The sequence below is a fragment of the Schistocerca piceifrons genome, chromosome 8 (genome assembly GCF_021461385.2).
Source record: "Schistocerca piceifrons isolate TAMUIC-IGC-003096 chromosome 8, iqSchPice1.1, whole genome shotgun sequence".
Lineage (NCBI taxonomy): Eukaryota > Metazoa > Arthropoda > Insecta > Orthoptera > Acrididae > Schistocerca > Schistocerca piceifrons.
Genome location: NC_060145.1, coordinates 434,353,254 through 434,364,306, shown reverse-complemented (window position 1 = coordinate 434,364,306; position 11,053 = coordinate 434,353,254). Strand labels below are relative to the sequence as shown.

General features: G+C 41.9%; 1 protein-coding gene across 1 annotated transcript in view; it reads left to right on the top strand.

The window, feature by feature from the left end:
* The first annotated feature begins 1,598 nt into the window (after positions 1 to 1,598).
* The window catches only part of LOC124712425 (dynein regulatory complex subunit 2-like), a 100,765-nt gene continuing 91,310 nt past the window's right edge, over positions 1,599 to 11,053 (top strand). Inside the window, exon 1 of the mRNA XM_047242718.1 lies at positions 1,599 to 1,766. Within this exon, the coding sequence (XP_047098674.1) occupies positions 1,599 to 1,766 (168 nt within the window). The remainder of the gene's footprint in view (positions 1,767 to 11,053) is intronic.

Genomic DNA, 11,053 nt, shown 5'->3' with positions numbered 1-11,053 from the left:
CAAAATATCAAGTGGACAAAATTCAGCATATTATTAACATTTGACATTGCTAAAACATTTAAGAACACAAAGTACCTAGTCCAAACGGCCATGTCCCTGTACATATTACTCACAAATGGTTGTTACATGTTATAAATACGGCAGACAGTACCGCACGTGAATTGTTGTTGTTGTTGTGGTCTTTGGTCCTGAGACTGGTTTGATGCAGCTCTCCATGATACTCTATCCTGTGCAAGCTGCTCCATCTCCCAGTACGTACTGCAGCCTACATCCTTCTGAATCTGCTTAGTGTATTCATCTCTTGGTCTCCTCCTACGATTTTTACCCTCCACGCTGCCCTCCGACACTAATTTGGCGATCCCTTGATGCCTCAGAACATGTCCTACCAACCGATCCCTTCTTCTAGTCAAGTTCTGCCACAAATTTCTCTTCTCTCCAATTCTATTCAATACCTCCTCATTAGTTATGTGATCTACCGATCTAATCTTCAGCATTCTTGTGTAGCTTCTATTCTCTTCTTGTCCAAACTATTTAAGATCCATGTTTCACTTCCATACGTGGCTACACTCCATACAAATACTTTCAGAAACGACTTACTGACACTTAAATCTTTACTCGATGTTAACAAATTTCTCTTCTTCAGAAACGCTTTCCTTGGCATTGCCAGTCTACATTTTATATCCTCTCTACTTCGACCATCATCAGTTATTTTGCTCCCAAAATAGCAAAATTCCTTTACTACTTTAAGTGTCTCATTTCCTAATCTAATTCCCGCAGCATCACCCGATTTAATTCGACTACATTCCATTATCCTCGTTTTGCTTTTGTTGATGCTTCTTCCAAGACACTGTCCATTCCGTTCAACTGCTTTTACAAGTCCTTTGCTGTCTCTGACAGAATTACAATGTCATCGGCGAACCTTAAAGTTTTTATTTCTTTTCCATGGATTTTAATACCTACTCCGAATTTTTATTTAGTTTCCTTCACTGCTTGCTCAATATACAGATTGAATAACATCGGGGAGATGCTACAATCGTGTCTCAATCCCTTCCCAACCACTGCTTCCCTTTCATGTCCCTCAACTCTTATAACTGTGTATCGATATGCTGAACACATGTAATGTAACAAGCATCTGTGAGTGTTGCGTATATGAACGTGACCTTTTGGACAAGGTTCTTTGTGTTTTTTGATATTGTAGCGATGACAAACGTTTGTAATATGCTGAGTTTTATCCACTTGACGACACCTCGTTGCATCAGGTTCAGCGCAAAAATGAACGTGTTTTGCAACAAAAAATGTTTAAAACGTGAAGATGACTGCAAAGACGGTTGAAACCGGTTGTTTTGAATAAAAATATTTTGCGCGATCTTGGCTTTTGTCTGGTTTTTAACATTTGAAATTTTGGCCAGGTTGTCAGGATTCTGGCATTGAAAGGGTGAATATGTGGAGGAGAACAGGTACCACCACCAAGATTCGCGGTCGAGGACTTGCTTTCTTCTGAGGTGGCAGTTAAAACTTGACGAGTAGCCCTAGGCGTGGTGCGCAGAGCCGGCTGGACATTGCGCGGCGTGCCCACGGTGTTGCAGTACAGCGACACGATGAACCTGATGCGGTCGGAGCGCGAGCGGCGCGTCAACCTGCTGTGGGCGCGCTGCCACGGCACCGTGGCCGACTACCGCCAGCGCACCGCACCGCGCCGCAAGGAGCACGACCGCCTGCAGCGCCTCGACAGCGACACGGGCGACGAACGCCTCGCCGACCTCTACGTGAGTACACGGGGGTGGAGGTGGGGGGGGGGGGGGGGCGGCGTTCCGGCACAGAGGAACCGGGGCCGGGGAGTCTGGGAACGGGTTGTGACCAAAGAGCTCCGTCTGGCAGGATGTACACGAAAACTCATTGTATCCCTGGCATATTCTGTGACCTGTCAAAGGCGTTTGACTGTGTGAATCACAGCATTCTTTTAAGTAAATTACAATATTATGGCGTCACTGGTAGTGCTGCAAAGTGGTTTCAGTCATATCTTACTACTAGAAAACAAAGGGTGTCAGTACGTAACACTTCAGCAGTAGGCAATCAGACATAATTTGACTGGGAAGAAATTACATGTGGTGTTCTACAAGGTTCCATACTAGGCCCACTACTGTTTCTTGTGTATATTAATGACCTGTCATCTGTTACATTACCAGATGCCAAGTTTGTCTTATTTGCAGATGATACAAACATTGCAATAAATAGTAAATCAAATATAAATTTAGAAAGGGCAGCTAATCAAATTTTTACTGACATTAATGAGTAGTTCATAGCCAATTTACTGTCATTAAACTTTGAAAAGACCCACTATATGCAGTTCAGAACTTCCAAGAGATTTCCTTCTGGTGTGTGTATAAAATATAATGACATGGAAATAGGAGAAGTTGAGAGTGTAAAATTCTTGGGATTACAACTTGATAATAAATTCAGTTGGGAGCAACACACTAACGAACTGCTAAAGCGCCTAAACAAGTCTGTTTTTGCAATACGAATGATGTCAGAAATAGAAGATATAAATGTAAAAAAAAGGCAAATTTTGCTTATTTTCACTCCATTATGTCATATGGTATCATATTTTGGGGTAACTCCACAAACAGAGAAAAACGCTTTAGAGTACAGAAGCGTATAAAAAGAGTAATGAGTAGTGTAAATCCAAGAACATCATGTCGAAACCTATTCAAAGAATTGGGCATATTAACCACAGCTTCTCGGTATATTTATTCCTTAATGAAGTTGGTTGTAAATAATACATCTCTTTTTCAAACTAACTGCTTAGTACACAGTATCAATACTAGGAATAAGAAAAATATACATAAAGATTTAAAATCACATACTCTTGCCCAGAAAAGAGTCCAGTATTCAGCAACACATATTTTCAATAAGTTACCAGCAACCATTAAGAGCTTAGTTTCAGACAAGGCACAATTTAAACATAATTTAAAAGAATTTTTGGTGGCCAACTCCTTCTATTCCATCCATGAGTTTCTCAACAAGTGCAGTAGACCATTTTAATGAAAATTTATTATTCTTTAATTTTTGACAATATTTGGTTGTAACAGTCAAGTAATTACCTACTGTGTGAATGATGGATTTATGGATAGCAGATACAAGTCTTAAATCTGTAAAAAGTGGAAGTTTAATTTTAAATCTTGTACATAATCAGACTGTTCTAAATGAAGGATCATTGAAACGAATAATTTACTTTAATTTATGACAACACTTGGTTGTAATAGCCAAGAAACTAGCAGGTGCCTGAATGATGGATTTAATGAAAGCAGAAGTAAGTATTAAACCTGTAAATATTAGAAGTTTAAATTTAATTCACGTACATAATTTTACAGTTTATTGTCTGAGGATCATTAAAATTAATGAAACTCAAGTTTTTCTAATTACATTTTTGTAATGTGTTTATCTGACATGTTCCACACCCAGGAGGATTCCCTTTTTTATGGGTCTATGGAATGAGCAATTAATCTAATCTAATCTAACCCAAAACGTTTCACAGTTGGTCGAACACTCCACGGGTGTACTGCAGATCCACAGTGCCCAATGGGCACCAGAGGTCGCCGGATAATATCGGCCGACAGCTTCACCATAGTGTGTCGATCTCCTTCGTCACTTTTTGGCGGGGACAAAGACGTTACGTTAGGTCTAGTGAGGTTATAATCTATTTTATGCATGAAGTAGGTTAGATTTTGACCTCTTAGGGTGGGATGGATACCACGACGCCTTTGTGCTTGAATGCGAGTGCTGTACAGCGGCTTCTGCTATTAAAGAGACGCAGAATGCATGTGAATGAGCTTTCCTGTGTCGTAAAGAACTTGGTGAGTAGTACACTCTCTGCCCTCAGTTATCGGAGATTCTGTTACGTACTCGAGATAATTCGTGGTGTCCTTCATGACTGCTTGACAGAAAGCTTTACACCTCGCCTGGGCCCGTCAGTATCGATATTGGATTGTTGATGACTGGAAACATGTTGCCTGGTCGGACAAGTCTTGTTTCAAATTGTATCAAGCAGATGGACGTCTACTGGTATGGAAACAAACTCATGAATTCATGGACCTTGCGTGTTAGCAGGGGACTGTTCAAACTGGTGATGGCTCTGTAATGGTGTGGGGCGTGTGCAGTTGGAGTGATACGGGACCCCTGATACGCCTAGATACGGCTGTGACAGGCGACACGTACGTAAGCATCCTATCTGATCACTTGCATCCATTCTTGTCCATTATGCTTTCCGACGGACGTTGGCAATTCCAACGGGACAATGCGACACTCCACACGTCCAGAATTGTTACAGAGTGGCCCCAGGAACACTCTTCTGAATTTAAACACTTCAGCTGGCCAGTAAACACCGCAGAGACATGAACATTATTGACCATATCTCGGATGCCTTTCAACGTGCTGTGTAATAGAGATCTCCATCCGCTCGTACTCTTACGGATTTATGGACAGCTCTGCAGGATTCAGGGTGTCATTTCCCTCCAGCACTACTTCACACATCAATCGAGTCCATGCCATGTCATGTTGCAGCACTTCTGCATGCTCACAGGGGCCCTACATGGTATTAGGCAGGTGTACCAGTTTCTTTGGCGCTTCAAGATACACATAGGGTGGGGAAAAATTGTGTCACGAAATTTTAGCCTAGTAGGAACCAAAATTACTAATATTATGTAGGTCGACAACACACCATTTTTAAACTACGGGAACTTGGTACCACACACTCCAACTGGCCGCGGGATTGCCCCACTGCCAGATGCTCTTGATGACGCATGACTGCGAATGCTTTGCCTGCTGGAGATCGCGATGTATCCAAGGCGGCTTGCACACTCGATGGTAGCACACCAGGCTTCCACTCTGGAGGCCTGGGGGTAAATCCGCCAGGATCCCGACACATCCAGTTCAGTTTCATGATATGACGTACCGGGAACAAACCTGTCAACAGCTTTAATTCGCTTACAGAAAGTCTTCTACAAATTGTGTCGGCCCTGATAAGAGCTTTTGTTGTAGCTACTACATTGTTTACTTAAAGCAGATTATCGAACTGGCGACCCTCTGCCGTGACGCAAACTTGGTAATGTCGAACGGTGTTTTGCCAAACTCTCTCAAAGATTCCTAGCATGGCCCTGATGTGATTGGAGGCATGTTGAAAGCGATTCTTTAATTCCTCTTCGTTTCTAGGTGGTTCACGTCCAGGTGGGTGAACTAGAACCTTGAAGAATCCGCACATGAAAGAGTCCGGTGGCGTGACGTCTGGTGACAGCAGGGGCTATGACCTATGAGCACCTCTGCCAATTACCTGGCCATCAAAGAGTTCATTTAAATATCTGCGCACAGCACAACTGCTATGTGTGAGCACCCCATCATGTTGCAACCACATGTGTAGCCGTATGTCCAGGAGAATATCTTCCAGCACGCAGGGTAGAGTTTCTTGCAAAAAGTGAACGTAATTTGCCTTGCTAAGTCGAGGAGGTAGACACATCAGTCCAATCACATGGTCATCGACAATGCCTGCCCAAATGTTGAGCGAAAGTTGTTCCTGGTGTCCGTGGACATACGTGACTTGAGGATTTCCCTTTGCCCAGTAATGAACGTTTTGTGTGTTGTAAAGGCCATCCCAATGGAAGGTGCACTCGTCGGTTAACAACATAATGGCAGGGAAGTCGGGATCTCGTGCAACACATCGCAGAAACCACCGGCAAAACCCTAGCCTGTGTTCACAGTCCGCCACAGGATTTAGGTATTTGACAGGGTGGAAACTAAATAGATTCTGGCAATCATCCCTCAAAACCTCCCAGACTAACTGATGAGTGACCTCCATGTCGTCTCTAACCGCTCGAGTACTTGTCGTAGCTGCTCCCTCGAAACACTCGAGAACAGTCTCTTCAAATGCAGCATCCCGTCATGTTCGAGGTCTACCAGCATCACCTTGCTATCCTGCTAATGAGCCTATTTCGCCAGGTCGCCTGAGAATTGGTGTAAACGTTTGCATGTGTGGGTGGCATCTTGCTGGATACTGTTCCTCATACAATCGTCGAGCTTCATGCGGATTACCGTCGGCTAGTCCACAAACAAAAACCATACCTAGTTGTTCTCCAAATGAATACTGTGCCGCTATGCGCCACATGTGACGTGTTTGTGTGCTCCGAAGTGAAGCTTGCTTGTGAATGCCTCTGACGGGAGGTGGAGACAAACAGCAAGACCTATTCGACACGTGTGCGTATCAAAGTGGGCGTATCAAATTGAGGCAGTGATGGGTTGAGGTAAGTTTGTATGTCTGAACCGACAACTATAGCGCTGCCCGTCAACCGACGAACGGCAACAGGGCAAGCCCACGACCGGCCAATCGGAACGCGTGGCGCCAAGAATCCACCGACGTTGGAGCAGCTGTGACCGCAGCCGCAGGGCACGTAGCTGATTCAAATCCCCTCCCAGCACAGGCCGTTCCCTCGCGCTCGAGGGCGCGCATCGGCCGACGTGAAGATGCTTGCGTCGGTGTCTGTGGTAATCTCACTCAGGGGCTCAGTTCGTCAACGCACCTGACGATGGCGACATGTCTGACTTCCGGAACATTCTGCCTGTCGGACACTATGGACTTGCTGTACACCCGTGGACTGTTCTGTCGACAAATACGCCGGCAGAAACTGAAGAATGACAACATTTCACAGTTGTCCACTCAGTATCTAATCCAGTATAAGATTATTTTCATACAAAAAGATGAACATATTTCATTAATATCTGGGATGTACATTTTTAAATATTATTTAAACATAACACGTAACGAAATGATGCTATAAAGAATTGCACAGTAGATTTTTATCCTTACGTCAACTCACTAACGCGTTGATACTGGAGGAAATTCTATTTCGATATTAGCAAAAATAATTAGCGAAAAATACCAGTGTTTGATACTCCTTGAACGAGGAGAGGTCCCCAGCAGGGGGATCGACTCTTTGAATCCATCTAAACAGTATCACAGGCGATCGTTCCAGATGACACACACCAAAAACCATTCACCTCGGTGGGCCCTCGTTTGCGAGTTATCGACGAAAATAGTTTCATAATTTCGCATGACGCTCTATGACTTTAAAAATTATGCCTTTATTTTGTCGACTGGTTGCGTAACATAACGGATATGTTACAAGCCTCATATGTAAAATGTCGATCCAACTCTCATCACATACTTTGAATTTTTTTTAAAATCATTATCCAAATCCCTTTGATCATTTTTTTGGTGTCCGGTTAATGCTTTTACATGTAGTTTATATTCCTTTGTCACGTCATTTTAATCACCGTATTAAGTTTTCCCAGATTGCTCTCGTTTTTTCTTCATATAACTCTTATTCCACTTGGAATCTTTGTGCATGTGATTTTGATTATTTCCAAGCATTAACACCAATTTAATTTCTTCCAGTTTATCATCTTGTATTTTCGTGCATGTAATTGTATACATTATTTATAGTGCTCATATTGCTTGAATTTCGTTTTACTTATAATCCCTTTTATCGTTTAAATCTTCGCCTGCATAATTTTGCCAGTAGTGCAACGTGAATTTACGTTTAAAATGTTTATATGACAACTGCCATCTGAGAAAATGTATATCTTTTAACGAAAATTACATTTTTGACACCATTGCGCATATAAGTAGATTATTCCTCTTTTCTTTTCTAACCGATAGACCGGCGTTTCGAAGCGTTTAAGTACTATGTAGGTAAATATATGCTTAAATTCACATGCACAAAATTTCGAACTCGAAAAAGAATGATGAGAAGAAAAAAAGAGAGCAACTGAAAACGTTAATAGCCAATGTATTAGACTTGTAGTATAACCACTACGCGACGCAACCAGTTTGTGTAACATATCTTTTTTTTTTTTTTTTTCCCGTTGATTACTCGCAAACCCACCGCTGGGGACCTCTCCTCGCAAGTCGAGAAACAGGAAACAAATTTATACAGGGTAGTCAGAAACAGTCTCAAACGCTTATAATGGTGTTGCGCGGTAGGTTCTGCTGAGAAATAATTGTTAAGAAGAAATTCGATACATTGCGAAGTTCCGAGTTAATTTGCACTGAAGTTAGCTAGTCAGGCTGTTGGGCGCATAAATTCAAGCGGCCCGCCAGATATAATTACTGTCAGTTGTTGTAGCGTACGCTCGAGACTGCCCAGCCTGCCGCAATATCGTCCCATGTCCAAATTTTTCTGTTTTACGAAACCAAACTAAGAACACGTTTGGCAAAACCGTCTCTGGCGAGTCACTTGAAATTGCGCGTGCAGAGGCTTGGTTGGCTAACTTCGAAGCTAATTAACTCGGAAACGGTGCAACATACCGAATTTTACAGTTATTTCCCAGTATAACCTACCTCCCAACACCCTTACAGGCTTAACGGACTGTTTCTGACCACTCTGTATAAATAACGCTAATGCAACATTGTTGTCATCTTTTTGCATACGAAACTTCACATCCGAACATGCTAATGATGTTATTTTGTGATTTTTAATTTTGACTCTCATGACAAAAGTGCAGCATGGGTTCAGAAAAAACATTTTTTGGCGTTGTGTGGGTAAAATGTAACTCACAGCCAGTATTCGACAATACGAATGTGAGAAATCTTACAAAACATCTCTCAAATCGACCAGTAGGGCCAATCCACTCCTTACATCTTCAGTTTTGAACACTGTTGTGCAGTGATGTCGAATGGAATGAACATTTGGTAGAAGGACACCCGTATGTTGCACTGTGTCAAACACATTGGTGATTATAATTATTTCCTCAATGTTCTCTAAAGATGCACATTGGTCATCACTGAAAAACAGCACTGTATCGCAGTAGCGATGAGGAAATGCTATAAGTTATGGTGACTATTTTGACAAACAAAGCAACCTCAAGTTATATAGTGCTAGCTAAGGTCACAGTGTTTCCTGTTGCAATCAGCATTGGTAAATCTGGGGTTTAGTAGCATCACAGATAATAATTTGATTTCTAGGTAAGATTGAGAATCCTATAACGAATAAGGAGTCTGTGATACAAATTCCAGGAGGGTGGAACTGCCCATCCATATTTTGGACACTAATGTGTCACTATCATAGCTGCTCTGTCTCAAATAATAAAGAAAATTACAAAAATGTCTTGTTCCTTCATTTGTTCATTCATCACATTTTGTAGATCCCATGGAGAAGGAGAAACATTCACAGCTGTGGAATGAGTCAGAGAGTAAATTGACATTATAGAATGGGAAATGGGGCTGTTTTGGCCTATGGAGGAGACACAATCTTTGTATCTACATCTACATCCATACTCCGCAAGCCACCTGACGGTGTGTGGCGGAGGGTACCTTCAGTACCTCTATCAGTTCTCCCTTCTATTTCAGTCTTGTATTGTTCGTGGAAAGAAGGATTGTCGGTATGCCTCTGTGTGGGCTCTAATCTCTCTGATTTTATCCTCATGGTCTCTTCGCAAGATATACGTAGGAGGGAGCAATATACTGCTTGACTCTTTGGTGAAGGTATGTTCTCGAAACTTCAACAAAAGCCCGTACCGAGCTACTGAGTATCTCTTCTGCAGAGTCTTCCACTGGATTTTATCTATCATCTCTGTAATGCTTTCGTGATTACTAAATGATCCTGTAACGAAGCGCGCTGCTCTCTGTTGGATCTTCTCTATCTCTTCTATCAACCCTATCTGGTATGGATCCCACACTGCTGAGCAGTATTCAAGCAGTGGGCAAACAAGCATACTGTAACCTACTTCCTTTGTTTTCGGATTGCATTTCCTTAGGATTCTTCCAATGAATCTCAGTCTGGCATCTGCTTTACCGACAATCAACTTTATATGATCATTCCATTTTAAATCACTCCTAATGCGTACTCACAGGTAATTTATGGAATTAACTTCTTCCAGCTGCTGACCTGCTATATTGTAGCTAAATGATAAGGGATCTTTCTTTCTATGTATTCGCAGCACATTACACTTGTCTACATTGAGATTCAATTGCCATTCTCTGCACTATGTGTCAATTCACTGCAGATCCTCCTTCATTTCAGTACAATTTTCCATTTTTACCACCTCTCAATATACCACAGCATCATCTGCAGAAAGCCTCAGTGAACTTCCGATGTCATCCACAAGTTCATTTATGTATATTGTGAATAGCAACAGTCCTACGACACTCCCCTGTGGCACACCTGAAATCACTCTTACTTCAGAAGACTTCTCTCAATTGAGAATGACATGCTGTGTTCTGTTATCTAGGAACTCTTCAATCCAATCACACAATTGGTCTGATAGTCCATATGCTCTTACTTTGTTCATTAAACGACTGTTGGGAACTGTATCAAATGCCTTGTGGAAGTCAAGAAACACGGCATCTGCCTGGGAACCCGTGTCTATGGCCCTCTGAGTCTCATGGACGAATAGCGCGAGCTGGGTTTCACAAGATCATCTTTTTTGAAACCCATGCTGATTCCTACAGAGTAGTTTTCTAGTCTCCAGAAAAGTCATTTTACTCAAACATAATACGTGTTCCAAAATTCTACAACTGATTGATATTAGAGATATAGGTCTATAGTTCTGCACATCTGTTCGACGTCCCTTCTTGAAAACGGGGATGACCTGTGCCCTTTTCCAACTCTTTGGAAAGCTACACTCTTCTAGAGACCTATGGTACACCGCTGCAAGAAGGGGGACAAGTTCCTTGGCGTACTCTGTGTCAAGTTAGTCTATGTATTGGTCACAGGATACTTTACTAAAATTAATAACAAATATAGTGTATTCAAATACTGAATATGCACCTACATGTTGCCACTCTAATATTTAGATCTGCTGATTGCTGAAAAGCCAGAATCAGTTATTAAATTTGATAAAGTAGCCTGTGGCCATGACATTAACGTCTATAGTCTACATTGTAGAAACAGAATATGCATGTTATATTAGGAATAAATTATTACTGCTTAGTGCTATTCATTCTTGTGACAGTTAAATAAATTGAGTAAATTAAGTAGAAAGACGCAACTCTGAAGGAAGTTGCTAA